The sequence below is a fragment of the Diprion similis genome, chromosome 7, assembly GCF_021155765.1.
Source record: "Diprion similis isolate iyDipSimi1 chromosome 7, iyDipSimi1.1, whole genome shotgun sequence".
Classification (NCBI taxonomy): Eukaryota; Metazoa; Arthropoda; class Insecta; order Hymenoptera; family Diprionidae; genus Diprion; species Diprion similis.
Window position 1 is genome coordinate 1,657,151 of NC_060111.1, and position 18,360 is coordinate 1,675,510.

General features: G+C 39.9%; 6 protein-coding genes across 8 annotated transcripts; 4 read left to right on the forward strand and 2 right to left on the reverse strand.

Annotated features, from left to right (window-relative positions):
* Positions 1-151: 151 nt before the first annotated feature.
* LOC124408241 lies at positions 152-3,339 on the reverse strand. The gene is made up of 2 exons (XM_046885016.1): positions 2,935-3,339; positions 152-2,401 (listed from the first exon to the last, which is right to left on the reverse strand). Exons 1-2 carry the CDS (start codon positions 3,002-3,004, stop codon positions 411-413), a joined length of 2,061 nt encoding a protein of 686 aa, XP_046740972.1. The 5' UTR covers positions 3,005-3,339; the 3' UTR covers positions 152-410.
* A 490-nt stretch (positions 3,340-3,829) lies between these two features.
* On the forward strand, positions 3,830-5,434 carry LOC124408244 (CDAN1-interacting nuclease 1). Of its 2 annotated transcripts, none has more exons than XM_046885020.1 (6): positions 3,830-3,987; positions 4,066-4,170; positions 4,272-4,402; positions 4,491-4,570; positions 4,634-4,704; positions 4,787-5,434. In XM_046885020.1, the coding sequence occupies exons 1-6, from the start codon at positions 3,890-3,892 to the stop codon at positions 5,169-5,171; spliced, it is 870 nt and encodes a 289-aa protein (XP_046740976.1). In that variant the 5' UTR covers positions 3,830-3,889; the 3' UTR covers positions 5,172-5,434. The 2 variants fall into 2 exon arrangements, with proteins under 2 accessions (XP_046740976.1, XP_046740977.1); XM_046885021.1 differs by having other exon boundaries at positions 3,831-3,987; positions 4,655-4,704.
* Positions 5,435-5,869: 435 nt separating this feature from the next.
* Positions 5,870-9,820, forward strand: LOC124408248. Its single transcript, XM_046885024.1, has 3 exons — positions 5,870-6,242; positions 7,513-7,625; positions 8,074-9,820. The coding sequence occupies exons 2-3, from the start codon at positions 7,524-7,526 to the stop codon at positions 8,473-8,475; spliced, it is 504 nt and encodes a 167-aa protein (XP_046740980.1). The 5' UTR covers positions 5,870-6,242; positions 7,513-7,523; the 3' UTR covers positions 8,476-9,820.
* On the forward strand, positions 9,794-10,845 carry LOC124408247. The gene is made up of 3 exons (XM_046885023.1): positions 9,794-9,976; positions 10,053-10,181; positions 10,303-10,845. Exons 1-3 carry the CDS (start codon positions 9,794-9,796, stop codon positions 10,612-10,614), a joined length of 624 nt encoding a protein of 207 aa, XP_046740979.1. The 3' UTR covers positions 10,615-10,845.
* Positions 10,720-12,713, reverse strand: LOC124408243 (protein FAM50 homolog). 2 transcript variants are annotated; one of them, XM_046885018.1, is made up of 5 exons: positions 12,560-12,713; positions 11,668-12,387; positions 11,364-11,518; positions 11,171-11,283; positions 10,720-11,083 (listed from the first exon to the last, which is right to left on the reverse strand). In XM_046885018.1, the coding sequence occupies exons 2-5, from the start codon at positions 12,350-12,352 to the stop codon at positions 10,963-10,965; spliced, it is 1,074 nt and encodes a 357-aa protein (XP_046740974.1). In that variant the 5' UTR covers positions 12,353-12,387; positions 12,560-12,713; the 3' UTR covers positions 10,720-10,962. The 2 variants fall into 2 exon arrangements, with proteins under 2 accessions (XP_046740974.1, XP_046740975.1); XM_046885019.1 differs by having other exon boundaries at positions 11,668-12,398; positions 12,560-12,578.
* Positions 12,714-12,804: 91 nt separating this feature from the next.
* LOC124408246 (mitochondrial inner membrane protease ATP23 homolog) lies at positions 12,805-14,574 on the forward strand. Its single transcript, XM_046885022.1, has 5 exons — positions 12,805-13,282; positions 13,480-13,525; positions 13,670-13,751; positions 13,868-14,092; positions 14,277-14,574. Exons 1-5 carry the CDS (start codon positions 13,057-13,059, stop codon positions 14,472-14,474), a joined length of 777 nt encoding a protein of 258 aa, XP_046740978.1. The 5' UTR covers positions 12,805-13,056; the 3' UTR covers positions 14,475-14,574.
* The last annotated feature ends 3,786 nt before the right edge of the window (positions 14,575-18,360 follow it).

An 18,360-nucleotide genomic window follows, 5' to 3' on the forward strand; every position in this document is an offset into this window, starting at 1 on the left:
TAATGTTTATTGTGATATTTCAAATCTCTGAAATGCTTTGTTATCAGAAATAGAAAAATATATATGTATATACACTTGTTTAACTTTTGCCTGTAAATGATCCGTAATAATACTTTTGATATTTATAAATTAACAATTTGACAGGGTGATATTATCATTATTATTATTACAATTCGAAACCCCAGAACGAGAAAAAAAATTCCATTCTTTGAAACCTCGTTGTTCTTGGGCAACGATTTTTGCTATTATACTTTGATTGAAAAAAAGTTTACTGCAAGAGATACGAGGAGTAGACGGAAAAAAAAATTATTTAAAAATGTGTTATAAACGTATTCAACGATACGAAAAACTATATTCGAAAAAACATAAATACAGAAACAAATAACAATTCTAGGCGTGAGGAATATTTTCTATCTCTTTACAGTCGGTCTCTTACCATCTGGACCAACATCTGGTTTTCCTGTGTTTCCTTGTTTCCTTAATTTATTCGCTTCCAGTCTCATCCTAGCTTCGGTACGTTTTCTCTCGATTTCTTCAGGCGTGCAAAGCGCCAACCTTCCTTGCCTGTCGGTCGGTAAAGTAGGAATTGCGTAAGGATCAGAATTTCTTGCAGATCCGTTTGAGACGCCGTTGGTATTGCTGCTGTATCTCAGGTACGAATAAGATACCTGACTATCGGACAAACCGGGATTGTTCAAATTAGGAGTGGAACACGCGTCGTTCCTTTTTTGCGCGCTTAAATTATGATTAGACGAAGACTTTGACATGGGTCTAGCATTACATATCCCCATGTTCGAATTCAGGTTCGATTTTGAATTTCCCGCCGTTCCTGCGCTTCCATTTCCGCAGTTTGAATCCGACAAACTTTTAGACTTGAAGAATTTTCGGTTTTGGTGTGCCACCGCACTCTCAGAACTCATTGTAGACGGTTGTTTTCTTTTAAAATTTGAACTGGTTTCCATCGGTTGGTTTGTCCAATTGGTCGTCGGCCTCGAATTCGCATTGTCCAAGTTCCTCGTTGTCGAATTATTCGAAACTACTGTCTTCCAAGGTGAATCAGTTTCTGTGCTTGTATTCGCGCAGATGGAATCAGACAAACTTTTGATCTTGAAGAATTTTCGACTCTCGTGGCCTAACGCACCCTCAGAACTCGTTGTAAATTGTTGTTTTCGTTTAAAATTGGAGCTGGTTTCCATTGGCTGGTTTGTCCTACTGGTCGTCGGTCTTGGATTTGCCTTATCCAAGTTCGTTGTTGTCCAGTTATTCGTACCTACTGTATTTGACGATGAATTGCTCGCCCCCATTTTCGCAGAGTTAGGATTTGTCGAGTTATTCAAACTCTTTACTTTGTTATTGTTCAAATACTGGCTCAGTAATTCATCCTCATCGTCGAGACAAAGAGCCAAGCAATCGTCGAAAGAATCATCTGGAATTTGGGAGGCTGGAATATCGTTCCCCATCATTGTCTCGTCGCACCCTTTCACAGCCTTCGCATTCACTCCGTTTCTCATTTCAAAATTATTCTGTCCACTCACAGTGTTCATCAAGCTTCGTTTAACGTTCAAATCCGCGTTTGGCCTTCTGCAATTGCTCGCTAAAGTCACAGTCGCAGGCTTCTCTACCTTCTTAGGCATCTCCGATATCAGCTTTAGTTTGTCCTCGACTTCCTGACTGCACTGCACCATGCACTCGTCAAGAGACTCGTCAAACATGTCGTCGATACTAGAACCATTCGTCTTGGTGTCGTTGTTACATTCAGGAGACTTTTCAATCAAAACATTAAAGTCGAACGTTGACACTTCGTGAATATCTACATCAGCCTCTTGCCTGACGGCCTGCGTCTTCATGTCAAATATGTTGGTCACTTTAGTAGAGGCTTCCGAGGCTGCTGCTATTGATCCTGTTTCACGACCCTCGCTGCTGTCTTTTTCCATCTTTATGTTATCAGTAAGAGCCTTAAGCTCTGCGGCAAACTTTCCAATGCTCTCAGCGACGTCCATTTGCATGAGTTTTCTCTTGGGAGGAATATTCAATAAGGGAGAATTTGATTTCGCCAAACGTTTCTTCTTTGACAACAGCTGCGTTCGCTTCGGCGTGTTGTTATTCATCGTGTTACCCTTTCCGCCCGCCCTATCCGTACCGGACGAATTGTAATGCCCGTTCGTAGTGCTGTACCAATCCCAGGCTATTTCGCTGCCGCTTTCCTGCGTGCAGGGGTAAAACGATGTCGGACTATCGTGGAGATCTTGATCCGGCGATTCATCCCTAAGTCTGACTTCGACATTGTTTCTAATCGGTGTTGAACAAAGACGTGATGTACGGGAGATCGGAGAACTTAGCACGCTGTCCAGATTCGACACCTGCGCCTTCTCTGTTTCCGTAATGACCAGCTTTCCACCTTCTGTCGAAACAAAGTGAGAATAAATTTTTTATTTATCATTATTTATTTGTTGAAAACTAACTGAAAAAATTTTCTCCAACGTACGATTAATTGATTACATATTTTTGGTATTGATAACTTTATCATATATGATACAATCACTGAAAAATTCAGATTTTAATAAAAATCTTAAGACTCTTTTCCCGATTGAATAAAAAAAATTACGAGACAAGCACAATTCATCTCCCGCATATCACAAAACATGATGAGCATTGTTTTCTCTACGGATTTTTACCTCAAAATTGTCTGTACAACGAGTTGTTTTGTTGAAACTTTTCAAAACATCCAGCGAATGTGCGGCAACTTAGCAACGACAGTCGATTCATGACCTGTTTTTGGGCTCAGTTCATTGCCATTCGACGACATGACAACGTAACGAGTTTTTGTTAATCAGAGTATAGATCATTCGAATAAAGATAATATAAATTAAGCAATGTCAGAAGCATAACCTACGTGAGGGAATATTGACAGCGTAAAAGGTGATCAGTACAAACCTTCCTTGGACGGTGGAGTCTGGGTCCGTCGACTAAGCGAAAGCGACTTGACTTTCATTTGGCCGCTCATAATTGTCACATCGTAGTGTTACACTTGATTCATTTATGAGGTGGTGTCAGGTGTAAGCGGTTTAAAACAAGAGAAACAGGTTATGTACGCCATGAACTTAGGCAATCTCGATTTTTAACGATCAAAGGTTAGATGTAATTCTTTTTTTTTTTAATTTTTATTCCTAAGAATACATCTTCAAAGAAACTGTGTCTAATGTTTAATAAGAGCAGACAATCTATCGTTACTCGCAATTGTAATGTCTCTACTTTCTTTCTTCACGGATATCGCTAATTTCGATCAACTAAGCAATTTCGTCAAACTGCAACTACTTCGTAACCAAACAAAAACATGTCAGCCAGTATTGTCCATCGCTTACAAACGGCGCGTTCCGAAATTAGATGGCAGCTCTAAAAAATCCCTAGGATAGAGACAGATCGAGTCACAAACTCGGCAGTGCAAAAGAGTTAAGACATTGCTGGTAGCACTGGAAGCTAATTTTGGAACGCATCTAAAGCGTGCGTTCCGAAATTAGATGGCAGCTCTAAAAACTCCCTAGAACAGAGGCAGCGCGCTAGTCGCGAACTCCGTAGCGCAAAAAAGATAAAAGATTCTTGACAGCAGCGGTTGTATTCTGAAATTAGATTCCAGTACTGACAGCGATCTTTTATCTCTTTTACGCTGCGGAGTTTGTGACTAGCGCTGCCTCTGTTCTAGGGAGTTTTTAGAGCTGCCAGCTAATTTCGGAACGCATGCCAGATAATTTTTTATAAGTTCTATGACTGAAGATCGTTTCATGAACTATTTTATCGATGGCGCAATGCTTCGTGCTTTTGTTGTGTCATGGCGGCTGCATCGTGAATAACTGACAAATGCCTGCTTGTTGAAATTGAATTGCTATTGAAAATGAAACAAAATATTTACGAAAACATAATGAAGAGTATCAGACAGTTTAAGGGGATGTCTAAAGATTGTGATAAAATGTTGAGAGAGACTTTCCCTGAGTAAGTATAATCTTAGCCTTATTTTTCTATCTTCATTCCTTATCCAACAACTCTATCACATTGTTATGTACTTTCTAGCATTTCTCCGGATACTTTGAGCAGTATTTTGGCTCTTGAAGTAAGACGGCGAATGAAGTTTAGTCACGCTAAACTGTGCAGTCAAGGCAAAGAATATTATGAAAGGTAAGCGTCGGAAAATAGTATAAATATCAAATTCCTGTTCGTGAAACTCAACAATCAACTGTCTGCGATATGTAATTTACATCAATTCATCGAATGCACAGATACACCAAGGCCATAAGTCACGGGGAGCCGATCGGAGTCTTAGTTCGAATGTCAGAAGAGACTGGATTGTCCCCAGCACTGCTTGCTAGAATTATATTGGAAAATCATTGCGAACAAAACAAGCTAACCAGTACGATATATTTTTCTCAAAATTTCAAACAAACATAAATTTGGTTTTCGTATGTTAATTTTGCACTGATGTCTGCTCTGCTTTTCAGCTTCAAGATCCGAAATCACCAAACTCTTGCGAGACACAACGCTCATCGAAGACAAGGACCTAGCTTATGAAATTTACTTGGTAATATAGTTATCTTGTTCCAAAATTCAGTAACTAGTCTAAATTTAAAAATTTATACTCTTGAATCTCTCTTCATATTTTCAGTGCATCATCTACGACGATCAGTATGGTCCGATTTCAGATGCAGTCAAGCAGTGAGTCGACGGCTTTCCATTTGAATATTGAAAACAAGGCCTTTCGAAGAATCTTGACGAAACTGTTGATATTTATTTTCAGTTCCGTAGGACAAGAGTACGAAGTGAAGTTACAGAACTATGTATCAGAGCGTAACATCGCCTTCCTCGACGAGGATCACCTGCGCTTACGAGGGTACGATAAGACACCTGATATCAAGCTAGAAGTGCCAGTTGCGGTGAACGGCTTTGTGATAAACTGGATAGAGTCTAAGGCTCTCTTTGGAAACGAGGATGTCCACAAAAAGTACATAAAAGAACAATTTTTAAGTTATTGGAATAGATTTGGACCTGGGCTGGTAATCTATTGGTTCGGTTTTTTGGACGCTCTCAATCAGCCGAACGAAAAAAAGTTTATTATTATGGATCATTTCCCCGAAAACATCACGTACATGGACCCCAAGTCAGTCAAATCTCCGTCTCTGTAATTATCAGCAATTTTTTCCCTTCAACTTCCATCTACTTACTCTCGTAACGAAAATTTGTATAAAACACAATTCTGATCCCCGACTATCCGTTTAAAATCATCGTATTTAGTCATAGAAACGATTAAATGGCCAGATTAGCAGCCATTAAATATACATGTACACCGTATTCCGTGACAAAGTACAATTACACGTGTTTAATCTAATAAAATCTACATGCACTGTCTCTAATTACGACTGCGGCAAATATGAACCTTGAAACCATGGAAAAAAATGTATTCGTAAATACATGCGTAACAACGTAGTGCTGAGTTTAAATAAATCTGACAAACTTCGTTTAAACTTTCTTACGTAAACAGGCAGTCGTTAAATTACCAACGCTAATAATGAGTAATTGAAAAACTGTACGTATTTGTACACGAAAAACAAAAAAAAAAAAAAAAAATTAGACACTGTATGATCGACAAAAGGTGGATCTATAAAACACGCAGCATTACTTCGTTTTGAGTTGCGAAAAAGCTGTGTCCCGAAAGTAGTAAGTTACGAAGAGTCCACCGTACGTGCGTTACGGATATATATTTATTTTGTACGTATTTACACAAAGCGCGTAAGAACATATCGAGCGTTTCGCGCAGAATCAAAGGATCAGTCGGTAACATAGTGGTGTGATCCTTCCAGCGCGGTCGGTAAGTAGGATTCTCCGCATATATTGCAACGACGATGTGTAAAAGCCTCATGTGATCAACTGCAAGCACGCGGTATAGGTAATTCAGGCCGGAAAAGTGACCGAGCTGTAAAATTGTTCCCGCGCCACGTGTGTGGAGACGACGAAGTGGATGATCTACCACCACCATCGCAAAGTCAGTGTCGCTGTCTCCTCTGCTTCCAGTGCGCTAGCTGTTTTATTTATACTATACATATAGTATTCTTATTCAGCGCGATTCCTCGGCTGGGCACGGAGCCTCTCGTGTCTATAAGTCTGGAACGCGGAGAAACTTTTTGAAACGCATTTTTTTCGCCGTCTTTTTATTATTGTAATAAAAACATCTGCACTCTGATGAAGATAATAAGCTGGTGAGTTTCTTTGACGTTTCCTTTTCCTGGAGATTAAAAATTATTTATAAAACGATAAAGATCTTCTTATCCTCTCTTTCTTTCTTTCTTTGTTTATTATGTATATGTATTGAAAATCTTTACGATCTCTATGAAAAAAAAATCATTTTACGTTACATACGTATAACTATATTTATCACGTGTTTTTTTAAATTCTCTGTATAATCTTTCGATTGTATTTATTGCTTTTTTTTCCTGCAGCTGCGGTTTTCAACAAATTTTCTTGTTTGTATATTTTATCGTAGAAAGAGAGGGAGAAAGAGAAACGGGACGCGTAATTGCATACAGATTTAAAGTGACGCATTCGTACTTCTTGTAATGCACGCGTGCATTCAGGTGCATACGTGTTTACGATATAATATCGTATAGAGTGAGATTTCAGAACCGCGCTCGCTGTATTTGCTGAACAAATTGGCTCTAATGGTTGTTTTTTTTGTTTCGTGAAACAGCGCTGAATCGGTAATACATCGGTTTGCTTCCACTCGCGTAAACTACTATAATTACAGGTATAATTATATAATTATACCGGTTTTACCGACATAATCATACCCTTGGCTGTATGGTTATATTCAATTAATTGCGGTTCAAAATCTCATGCGATAAAAATTAGCGCAATTCCACGGGCCACCGTAACCGCGTATGTATCTATATTATTATCGTATAAATTACTCACGATATCTGTTATAATTCAACGATATATTCGTTTGCTGTATAATGGATTGAAATTTTCCGAGCTACTTTCGAGCGCTAGGTAGGTATATAATGCTAAAATTAAAGTATGACATTTGGCAATAGCGACCAAGGTTGAAATATGCATATGACGCGGGTTATAATAAGTATATTGTATACAAAAACAGAGATACACGTATATGTATATACATACATAATAATGTTACAAATTCCGAGAGTTTGCAAACCTCGAGAATAAAAACGTAATGGGTATTATATTTTCCTTTTTTTTTTTTTTATCTCTCTTATCTTTCTTTTGCCTCGTATACTCATTTTACTGTTATTATAATTCGCGGTCTGATCCATTATAACTACGTCCACGTAACTCCGCGTTACACGTTACACAGTCACGCGTCGGTTTATGTATCGTGTATTCTACGTAATAATAGCAAAGTGGATATAATACACTTGGCCTGTATATTATAGATGTACGATACCCCCGCCCATCATCGTTTTACTAAACGACGTTACATAATTTTCGTTCACCGATGTTATTCTACAGGTAAATACGACATGTCCAACGACTCTCTGCAGGAAAGTCCCAGCTCCATAAGACATCGGTTCTGTTCGACTTCAGCTCTGACGCAGATTCAGATCGAAAGACTCAAAAGAGAGGTGAGGAAGGGTCATATTCGCAATATTCAGAGGATAAACTTATGACGTATGAACAAAAAAAAATGTCGACAATTTGAATTCTATTTAGGAAACACAGTAACTCGAATATTCCAGTTAATTTCTAAATCGGACTTTCCACAATTATTTCCGGAAAATTATATAACAACGTTTGAGCGTTTATGCGATGGATATAATTATCAACCCCAGTCGATCGAGGGTGGTCGTCCAAAGGGCAAAAGTGAATATTCTGCCCACATGCTATACCTGTATTATAGAGAAATGCCACTAAAGGTTGTAGGACAAATATAGCGCTGAGCTTTATCGCTTTAGTTAAAACAGCAGCATTCGTGTAATAATAATCGTAGTCTTGAGGAGACAAAAATGATATCTACAATATTAAAGTTATTTTAAACGATGCAATAAATTAGAATTATTCCTTTTTCGCCAGGACGAAGAGGAGCACTGGATATCCGGTGAGGAGCTTTATACGGAAGGAAGTAGCGACGACGAGGACGATCAACGGACAGCAGTCTCTGATCCGGAAGTACCAAGGTGCGGAGGAAATGCTCGAGGAAATGCCCGACCTCGGTGGGGTCATCCGAGTCTTTCGCGGTTAGCGCGGGTCGCAGTTCCGTCGAAAGTGAGGAGCGAGGAAACGGAGATCGTCGCCTTCGAGTCGACGACTTCCTGCGAGGATAAAGCATCGTCTTTACCGGAAACGGACCTCGCCATGAAGGAGGACGCGATTCAGGACGAAGGAGAGGACGAGGAGGAAATATCGTGGAGACCAAAGCGAGGTAGCATCGTGTTGCCAAACGTGACGAGCGGAAATGCGATGGACGCGAAATAGGCGTTTTCAAAATTCGAATCGACTCGAGTGATTGTGTATCGATCGAATTTTACTCGCAGATCCGATCTCTTCGCTGTTTTTTTCCACCGCAATTTCAGACTGTGAAAAACTCTTTTACACTAGAAGATTCGGTCGCCGAACTCCGGGAACTCCAGATCGAATATCGCGGCATCCTGGACGCCGTTTCGGAGCTGAAGGAGTCCTTGGATTCACCGGCGAACCGCGAAATTGACGGTGATTCGAATACGGCTAAGAGCGAAAGTCAGATTAACTGCGTCGGAAACTGGGACATTTCCTTGTTTAGCGAGGACGACCTTTCCCGTTGGTCAAACGCCGTGAGAAACGACTCGGCGATTGAAAAGGAAATTTTTAATATCAGTCGGCTCGACGGCTGTATCGATAAACTGAATGAAAAACTCAAGGTATAATCTACGCGTAATTCGGTGTTACGTATAATACCTGTGTTTATGCGTATGCGTGTGTTTTTTGTTTTTATTTTTTTTCCTTTCTTTATTTATTGATCCTCGGTTTTATGTACAGTTATTATACTTACATGTGTGTTTGTAACTACTGGCAACCGGCGGAAGTTAATGATTTAACTGTAAGAGCTATAATATCAAATCCATGGCAGAGGACGGATCTCTTTGTACAGTATAACGCTGTTGTTAGGTATAATTGCATCGAAAGAAAGGAAAATTAAAACGGAAAAGTTATTATTTATCGTTTGAATAATATATAAACAATATAGAAAGCTGCCGAGGAAACTTATCGAGAACAAATATTGAATCGCAAGATATTACGAAAGCTTCAAAATCTCAGAGCACCGGAAACTGGAAAACTTGCTGAAAATTCGATGGACTTTTTCAAGCTTATTGATTCGACGGAAATGGAACGTGACAAAGGTGCAAATTCAACATTTAGCGAGAGAGAGAGAGAAAATTATTTACTACGTAATTGTTGGTGAATTATTGCAAGGTTCGTTAGTTGTAACTGTTTTGCACTTTTTCGATTCTTTAAACAATGAAGAAGGTGAAGAAATCGACGGTGTCACGGTTCGAACAGTTTATCAACCGGAAATGGAGGATAACGTGGAGGATCTTGCAGCTCCCGGAGATGACGGAGAATCGCGGAAATCGAGGAGGGAGAAACTCGAGGAAAAATTAAAGAGCATCGAGAAACGGAGGGAGAATTTCATCGAAAGAAACATAGAAGTGAGCTTGCAGGGACGAATTTCTTCTTATTTTACTTTCGTCGTACGGAAAGTCCAATGATCTCACTAAACCTGATCCGACATTATCGTTAGTTGGCTTCGAGAGCCATGGGAAGTCTCGCCATAACAGACGAGGAAAAAAAACGACTCGAAGAACTTGTCGAAAGCTCGGACGAAGAGGAGGATCAGCGAAGCACTGCTGCCAGTTTTTCCACAGTTGCATCTTCCACGCCTTACACGATCGAAAAGGAGGCTGATGAGCTTCTGAAAAATTTGACCGAGCAAATCGCAGTACGTTGCACTTTCACCAGCTATATCAACGATAATTAGACTCGTAAATTTTATTTTTATTGTCATTTTTCGAAAGAACATTAACTCCGAATCGTACCGGAAGTCCGAGGAAGATCAGCGAGCTTACACGCGGGATGAAATTCTAGTTGTGAAGGAACAAGTTGTCCTCAACTCGTTACGAACTTTGGCGGAGTCTGGTACTCAGGTATTATCCGTAACTCGATAATAAAAGGTTTTGCGCCGAGTAATTATATCGAGGAAAATTAATTGTATAAAGTGTAATTTCCTGAAATTCTAACCGGAATATTAATGCTTCTAAACAACAGATAATACATCCGATATCCGAAGGTGAAATACGACGCTTGATCGACGAGTTTTACGCCGAGCGAGAATCCGGCAGTTCTCGAAATTCCGTTTCTCGGTTTTCCACCGAATTTTCCGATTACGGGACCGACGAGCTTCCGGAAAATCATATTTCTTCGGAAAACGTCAGCGAAACTCCGACAATATCGAGGGCGGTGATTAGCGAGTTAGTCAAGGAAGCCAGAGCGACGATGCCGCTCTTTCAGTTTAAACATCCGATCGACGACGTTGATGAACCAAACAGCAAAGACGAGAAGAACGAGAATGCGACTTAAAACTATCGTGAATTTGAACGATTTATGTTCATTTGAATTGAAGCAAGTTATGTGACTGATTTTACGACGGAACGTTTTCGCGTGTTGGTGTGTAAATGATGATAATTATAGGATTTCGCAATGTTTATTTAAACGATTGATTTTAAAATTCATTATTCGTGATAAATTACGTTTATACAACTTCGTTGTAGCTCGAATTGGTTGTTTGTTTATTAAATAATTGTTCCGTTATATTCACTGCTACAAAAATCACTCAAGTTTTCGCAACTTTGATAAGGATCCGTCGATGGTGGTGGTGTTCAATTTATCTAACTGGATAATACCGCTGACTCATTGTCTATCCGATCCTCAGACTTTGTCTTTCTTTTTATTTTTATCTGAAACTGTATATTTGTCGTAACTTTTCGTTGGATCATACGGTTCCCATCTACTGGCTGGGAAAATGTGCTTATTTCTCTCGTACCATGATCTGAAAAGAAATTTAACACGATATAATAATATAATCAATACTAGAAACTTCGAAAACGAAAAGAAAAAATAAAGATGGTCAGATTACCTCAATAAAACTTTTCCAGCGTGAGATTCTTCCGTCTCAACTGAGGCGTCGTGCATCATTCTAACGTCGTCATGAACGTCGAATGTAAACAGAGGACCGCTTTTTCCTCTAGCCTGTAGAGTGAAACAATTTGTAAGCCTTTTTACAGAAGTTTTTCGTTATTTAAGAGGAAAAAATATAATAATGCTGTTACCTTAGTCACTATGAAATCGTAGAAAGTATAATGATGGGGTAAAATCAAGTCTTCTTTGACGTACATCAGCTGGTCAGCCATGACTGTCTTTAACTCGCTAAATTCTCTTCTCAAAACTTCTAGGCATCGTTGAAGCAACTGATATATCGAGTTACCTGCATACAGTGTAAACTAATGCTAATTAGTATGGGAATAGTCAAGTTTCTTGGACTCAATTACTCGCATAAATTTATAATAACCGATAAGATGATTTGGGCGAATTCGTTAGAATCAAAAATACGCAGCAACGATCAAAGACCTCTACCTTTCTTCATGACAACGCTTCTTCTGTGCCCAGAACCGTCCCAATAGCTGAAAGTAATTTCGATCTCCTCTTCCTTGAGCACATTTTGTTTGGTCGCCCATTCTTGGCGCAGTTCTTCCCTCAGTCTGTTTTCCTCCTCTTCCCTTTCTCTGTCCGGCAAAAAACTCGTGTCGACGTCAGGATTTTTCTTAATCTTCTTAGGCAGAGGAATTGCCAATTTATCGTCGATACCCTTGGACTGATTAGAGGCAACCGAAGTCTCGGATTTAGCGTCAGACTCAGCCCCGGAATCCTCTCCTTCATCCTCGTCTTCGTTCAGGTCAAACGACAAAGCTTGGATCTGCCTTTTCTGCTTATTCTTCTCCGCCTGCTTGGCTGCCAGCGCCCGTTCCTTTTCCTGCTCCTTCTCCCTTTCTTTCTGTGCCAATTTTCTCTCGCGTTCTTTTACTATATTTTCCTGTTTAGCCTTCATCTCGTTCAATGTCACCAGACCGATCGTTGACGTCTTTAGTTGCTGCTCCACGGCATCGTAATGACTGGCAAATTTATTTTCTATGTTATCGATCTTTAGATCATCCTCTATCTTCTTTTTCCGCAATTCTATCTCCTGTTGGGCTATCTCTCGCTTCTTCATCAGCTGCATCGCTCGGCCAGCTTCGCTGGCCGCTCCCTTGTAATGCGCCATCGTTGCTCTCTTAATCCAATTCGAATACCAAGTAGCTGTAAAATAATTATATCAATAAAAGTTGTTATTTAACAATAAATCACGAAATTATGAATGTACAGGCGTGATATTGATTCTAGGAACGCTAATTGAAGTCATGGCTGGCCCATAACCTTAAAAAAAAAATTGTCAAAACTGCTACAATGATTGCAAGTAACCAGATTATACCTCAAGATATCCGTTGAAATTCTTTTACGATAGAAAATTTCAAGAACTAGAATCCACTGACGGTACAAACGTTGTTACCCAAACTTCGTCGAATTCCAAACTCAATAAACAGAGATTTGACATAACCCGAATCTGCTAAATAATGTGAAGACCATAAAGTAAAAGATATCTATCTAGATACGCGACTCGAATATAATTACAGAACATGAGAGCAGGACTCGTCATTGGTTCTTCCGTTGGATCCGGCCAATAGCTTCGCTCGGTTTCGAATCGAGTTTTCTCTTCAAGTGCGTACTTCACATTTTTATATTGCATCGATGGCGGTTCCTAGCACATGAGGACTCATAACCTACAAATTTCGTTGATTTGAGAATTGGAAACGAGTTGATTGGTGCCGGTTTAAGCTCACTAAGTTGAGAACCGATGATCGGTTGGATAAATAAGTACAGAAATTGTTTGGAGCATTCGATTTGTCCCCGATTTAAATTTATTCGATAATGACTTCAGTCAACGATTCAAAACCGACCAAAGGACCTGAGCCCAGCAAGTCAACGGAAAAGAATTCCCCAAACAACGACGAGAATTGGGGCTACGATTTGTACCCTGAAAGAAAAGGGGCGAAATATAAACCTACATGGACTCGTCGAATATTTGGAATGGAAGGGAAGGAAGAGCTCGATAAAATAAAATGCGAGCGAAATGTTTACTCCTGTGTCGTTAAGCGTACGTAAATACATATGTCTAGCGTATGATGTTATTCTTACAAGTTTTCACGCTTCTTTCCTTTCAACGCATCTCTTTAGCCAATTGAATTTAGTACACAGATTAAAAATCTAAAGTTAATTAATCACTTACCATATATGAGCAAATTTTATTTCTCAGAATGTATCAATTATTCAAAGTGTTATATAATTTTTCAGATCCCTTGATCAAACTACTGATGAAAAGCCTCAGCAGCAGTGGATGGTAACTTATAAACCGTTCCATTCTACGTTTTATCACATATTATTTATAGTTGCAATTGATTATAGAATTGGCGAGCAAAATACCAAGTTTATTTCGTTATATCAAATAATGACAAGATGCTGAATCTTTAACTAAAATTTCCAGCCCCTTCGATATCAGAAGACACATTTCTTGCGAGGTGTGTGATGTCTCTGTAACCGGAGGATACGATCCATTAACAAACCAGGTATGCAATGATATTTGATTTCCTTAATTAATAATTGGAAAGTTGTACATACAAGTAACAAGAAACTTATACTAACGAGTTTTCTAATATTACAACAAAACAATGTTTAATTTCAGATAGTTGTATGCCAAAACACAGCACGATCGGAAAATAAAGTCGGTGGAGTTATGGCCCATGAGATGATACACATGTTCGACTGGTGCGTGAATGACTTAGACTTCAAAAACCTGGATCACCTTGCCTGCACGGAAATAAGAGCGGCAAACCTCGTGCACTGCAGTTTTATGAGTGCTTGGATGGAAGGCACCGCTTCACCAATCAACATACGCCAAACCCACAGAGTATGTGTTAAAAATCAGTGTACTGTAATGTTCATTAATGGGTTCCCGATGGCTTACTATTTTTCTTTTCGTCGCTAGTCATTAGCGCATAAAATTTGCATACATACATACATTCCGAGGGAATAACTACTTTCAACGTTAACTCGGCTTAATTTCAATCTAGACAAAATGATTCTTTATTCAGGAATGTGTCAAGATGAAGGCGTTTATGTCGGTAATAGCGGCAAGAAATGTAACGAAGGAAGAAGCCACAGCGGCCGTAGATCGTGTGTTTCCTAAATGCTACGACGACCTGGAACCAGTCGGTAGACGGTTAAGACGAAACTCTGGCGACATGCAAAGAGCTTATGCGGAAGGGCCGATGTACGGATACGGAACATGATACCGGTGATACGTTAGGTGTTTAAATAGAGCTTAGACTAGCTATAAAAATTGTAAATGAAATTGATGAAAAATAGTTCCCCCAGGACGCCAAAGTTCAACCGCAATCCATCATTTCGCATTCCTGTACCGCTAAACCAGGTTTCTCATCTGAAAAGGCCCTTCAACTTGGAACGCGCGTGTTGCGGCTGTCGATGCTGCACGTACATCCTGCGATATTACTTGTGTGTGCGCAGCGCTGCGAATTCGCTAATAGCCCATTACTCATTAAGAGGATCTAATTACCCTCATATCTAACGTGTCTTATCTATGCATGTATCTTGCGTTGGTGTGTATCGTTTGAGCAGAGATTCCGGGTAATCCCCAACTGCCTTACGTTCAGGATTTCTCCGTAAACTGTCTCGTTCATTTTAACCCGCGTTCTACATTCGCTCAATTAAACAACTGGATCACCACCGCTCATTACTACGGCTGATTGCTTGATGCGCCCACGTCAAACGCCCTCGGTTAATTCTCACTACCGGAGTACCCCGAGTATTAGATGTTTGCAATCAGACGAAACGGTGGGTGAAAAACGTGGAGAAAAACCGAGGGAAAGAATCCGCAACTTGTCCGATATCGTAAATCGTGATAACGTTGTATCGCGTGCACCGCGGTTTCTCACTATCGGGTTTCCGCACTATTAGCGAATAAAGTCGACTCTGCTTCTATAACTGCAACCGAGTTTTTATTACGTCATACAACGCGATATTGCGTTACCCCGTGACGTTGAATTTTCTGCATTATTGTCGTGAAACCCGCTGCGTCTACGTAAACTGAGTAAATGTGCGATTTTCGAAATTGGCGCCAACAAACGCCTTGCTCCGTGCAACCGGCTCTGCACCACCGTAACTAATAAAGTCTAAACACGCGGCGCACCTCAAATATCGTCTGTAAATTTTCAAGCCCGTAAATTTCTACCGGCGCACGAAAATGGGTCTAAATTATCCACCCAGCTCGGTTGTATCGTTTACTTTGAGCCAATTTTCACACTGTGGCCAGAGTTCCATTTTCTCCAATTGTCTCGCGTGCAAAGGGCGAAACTTTGCAACAGTAAAACGTCACGCTAAGCCCGATAACAGCTGGCATATATTTATTGATCCGTTGCGGTTAAGCCTTTGAATTTAAAAATTTCTCAAAATACTGAAAATCTCAATTCCCGCAAATCGCATCTAAAATTGTGTGCAAAACTTATCCGTCGTATGCATAGATGAACTTTATCCATAAGAAACGACGGTGGCAGATTTCCGAGAGGCGTAGATCACCCGATTGTCGTAAAACTGCTATCCTTGGGTGCGGGATAAATTTAGTTTTGAAATCCCTTCTTAAATGGAATAAGTTTCTCCTATTTTTCCTGAATGTCCAGGCTGCAGCAATATATATATAAACTTACATGTACTCGCACGCCTCGGTAGATAACATCAATCACGTAATCAACTTTCAAGAACAAGCCGGGAAAAATTTCACCCTTATTTTTTCTTCTTCTTCTTCTTCTTCTCCTTTTTCGTCCTCTTCCGCATCACCGCGCTACCTACTTTTCTGCACGCTCACGATGATCACGATCAAAACGCTCATGCTCGCCGAGCCCTACATCGTGCATTCCCCTACCTATAGACATATGTCAAACCCTAATTAGCTGCCATGCGGAGTCGGCCAACAATCGCGATCTAATTGAAGACCTAATCTCAGGGGTAGCAGGCTGCAAAAGCCATCACGTAATATCCGCTTCAACATAATCGCCGCTCAAGCGATTTTCATTTAATAAGTTTCTTTCTTTTTTTTTCATCTTACACCCACACCACACCTCGCAATTTCCAGTCTTCGTTACCTTGTCATTTCTCTTTCCATAACACAGAATCTATATCCATTATTCCTTACAAAAAAACTACGAAAATGCGTAAGAGTGAGTAACTCTATACGCTTTTCATTTTCTGCGAGAAAAGTTAAATCGATTTTTCTCTTTTTAAATTTCGCTTCATTTTTATTTAGCCTCTCTTTTCTTCCAATACGCTCCGTTTTTAACAATGCATGGATTTATCGATAGGTTTCAACGTTCACTACAGACTCTTCGCTTCTCATGCAAAGTTTGATGAGGTTGTTTAGCTTTATAGGTATGTATAACTATACATATACACGCATTCATATCTTAACTCGAAGATATTTCGGCGGCGTAGAGCGGTGAAATGCGGGAATTTGGTAATTTTATCGGGAAAAACACACTTGACGTCTTTCGTCAGGCGTAAGTTGGTTTGCCATTCCACCGGCTATCAATCTCAACCGCTTCACTTGCCCACGCCCACTTATACAGAGGCCCCTTTTTCTCTTCCTTTTCTCGTTTTTTACCCTCCAGTTTTATACTTTTTTCTTCCCTTTTTTTCCTTTCCACCGAAGATATATATTTGCCATCCGTAGAACTGATATCCTCACTCTCCTCGACCAGATCCGCCTTAAATATTTTAAATGTCATTTATAATTCTGTGCTAAAATATCCCATGCAACCTGCAAACTCTCTTCAGGTATAAGGGTTTCATAAATTTACATTATACAAGACGTTCGTATCTGTGTACCAGCCACGTTACACGTCATCAAATATTACCAACCCCTTTCCTCCCTGCCGATTGATTGGATTTTGAAAATGTGTATTATAAATACCTTAGACGCTCATTTTTTTGTCTTTTTTTTTTTTTTTTGCACCAATTCTCCTCGTCGCATTTCGAACGAGGATAAAAGTAATAAATGAAGAAGTAAATCGAACCGAAAAAATAAACCAACTTTTGTACTCTTTATCACAATAATATGTGAGTATCGCAGCAAAAAAATGGTGGAGAGCCCAAAAAAAAAAAAAAAAAAAACGAGACAAGGCTTCGAGACTCAATTGAAATTGCTCAGTCTGAGACCTCCGATGTATAAGCGTAATGCTTAAGGTGTGCATTATTAATGTTGTAATTCCATTTGCCGAATTATACGGAAGATGTTAATGGGAATGAGAAAATCCGCACCGCATATGCATGAAGTGTTGGCTGTAAGGTATGGGACATATATAGGTACATACCTTGCTTATATATTCTATGTGTACGCATATTCTGGATAATATTATTCGGTAGCATTGATTTAGTAATTTGCGAAATAACAGCGCCTCGATCGTCGAGAGGAGAGACGATTAGATTAGGCGTTTGATACAAAGGGGGAAAACGTTACCAGGCATAACCTCCCCCTCCCCCTTCCCCTCTGTCCGCCTGACCGCCTCTCGTCGCCCACATCCGCGCGAGCCGTCCCGAAGGAATAACAGGACGAATTTCGCTCTCGCGAAATGCCTTCAATAAAAAATCCCCGCCCATGAAAATAAGAGGGAATAGACATGAGGAAGAAGTGAAAGAAAAAAACTGCACGAGATCAGTCGATGTACGCGTGGAGAGAGAAAGGAATCCAATTAGATAAGGAAGAGGGAAAAAGGAAAAGGACTCCAGGAAAAAACCTCATCGAAATCTTCAGAAAATCCTGTATAGGTAAATATTTTCTGGGAAAAATGTAGACTGGGTAGTATCGCGGCGTACGGTGGAGGAACAACGATAAGGGGGATGCGAAAGAGAGGGAAAAATTGAAGCGAGGGGGGCGAAAGCGAGAGAAATAAAGAAACGAAATCAGTATGGAAGAAAAAGAAATCGCGGCTTTTCTTCACAAAGAATTTCCATCGATCGTTTTCCATACAGGTATTTGAATATTGTGGCCTTTCGTACTGGCTTATATACATATATATATATATATACCATGCCTTGCGAATTCAACATTTCGTTTGGCTGATGTCAATTCAACCCCGGGGGTAACAATACTCCGCGTATAAATCCGAC

Bases quoted from the DNA above. Each gene is read 5' to 3' on its own strand.
- LOC124408243 (XM_046885018.1), bottom strand. From the start codon at position 12,352: ATGGCGCATTACAAGGGAGCGGCCAGCGAAGCTGGCCGAGCGATGCAG. The intron at 11,284-11,363 runs GTAACAGCATTA...TTCACTCTACAG, and splicing joins ACGATTTCATAGTGACTAAG to GCTAGAGGAAAAAGCGGTCC. The intron at 11,084-11,170 runs GTAATCTGACCA...ATTTCTTTTCAG, and splicing joins GCTGGAAAAGTTTTATTGAG to ATCATGGTACGAGAGAAATA.
- LOC124408244 (XM_046885020.1), top strand. From the start codon at position 3,890: ATGAAACAAAATATTTACGAAAACATAATGAAGAGTATCAGACAGTTT. The intron at 4,403-4,490 runs GTACGATATATT...TCTGCTTTTCAG, and splicing joins CGAACAAAACAAGCTAACCA to CTTCAAGATCCGAAATCACC. The intron at 4,571-4,633 runs GTAATATAGTTA...TTTATACTCTTG, and splicing joins TAGCTTATGAAATTTACTTG to AATCTCTCTTCATATTTTCA.
- LOC124408241 (XM_046885016.1), bottom strand. From the start codon at position 3,004: ATGAGCGGCCAAATGAAAGTCAAGTCGCTTTCGCTTAGTCGACGGACC. The intron at 2,402-2,934 runs GTTTGTACTGAT...TTGTTTCGACAG, and splicing joins GACTCCACCGTCCAAGGAAG to AAGGTGGAAAGCTGGTCATT.
- LOC124408247 (XM_046885023.1), top strand. From the start codon at position 9,794: ATGGGAAGTCTCGCCATAACAGACGAGGAAAAAAAACGACTCGAAGAA. The intron at 9,977-10,052 runs GTACGTTGCACT...ATTTTTCGAAAG, and splicing joins ATTTGACCGAGCAAATCGCA to AACATTAACTCCGAATCGTA. The intron at 10,182-10,302 runs GTATTATCCGTA...TCTAAACAACAG, and splicing joins TGGCGGAGTCTGGTACTCAG to ATAATACATCCGATATCCGA.
- LOC124408248 (XM_046885024.1), top strand. From the start codon at position 7,524: ATGTCCAACGACTCTCTGCAGGAAAGTCCCAGCTCCATAAGACATCGG. The intron at 7,626-8,073 runs GTGAGGAAGGGT...CTTTTTCGCCAG, and splicing joins TCGAAAGACTCAAAAGAGAG to GACGAAGAGGAGCACTGGAT.
- LOC124408246 (XM_046885022.1), top strand. From the start codon at position 13,057: ATGACTTCAGTCAACGATTCAAAACCGACCAAAGGACCTGAGCCCAGC. The intron at 13,526-13,669 runs GTAACTTATAAA...TAAAATTTCCAG, and splicing joins AGCCTCAGCAGCAGTGGATG to CCCCTTCGATATCAGAAGAC. The intron at 14,093-14,276 runs GTATGTGTTAAA...TTCTTTATTCAG, and splicing joins ACATACGCCAAACCCACAGA to GAATGTGTCAAGATGAAGGC.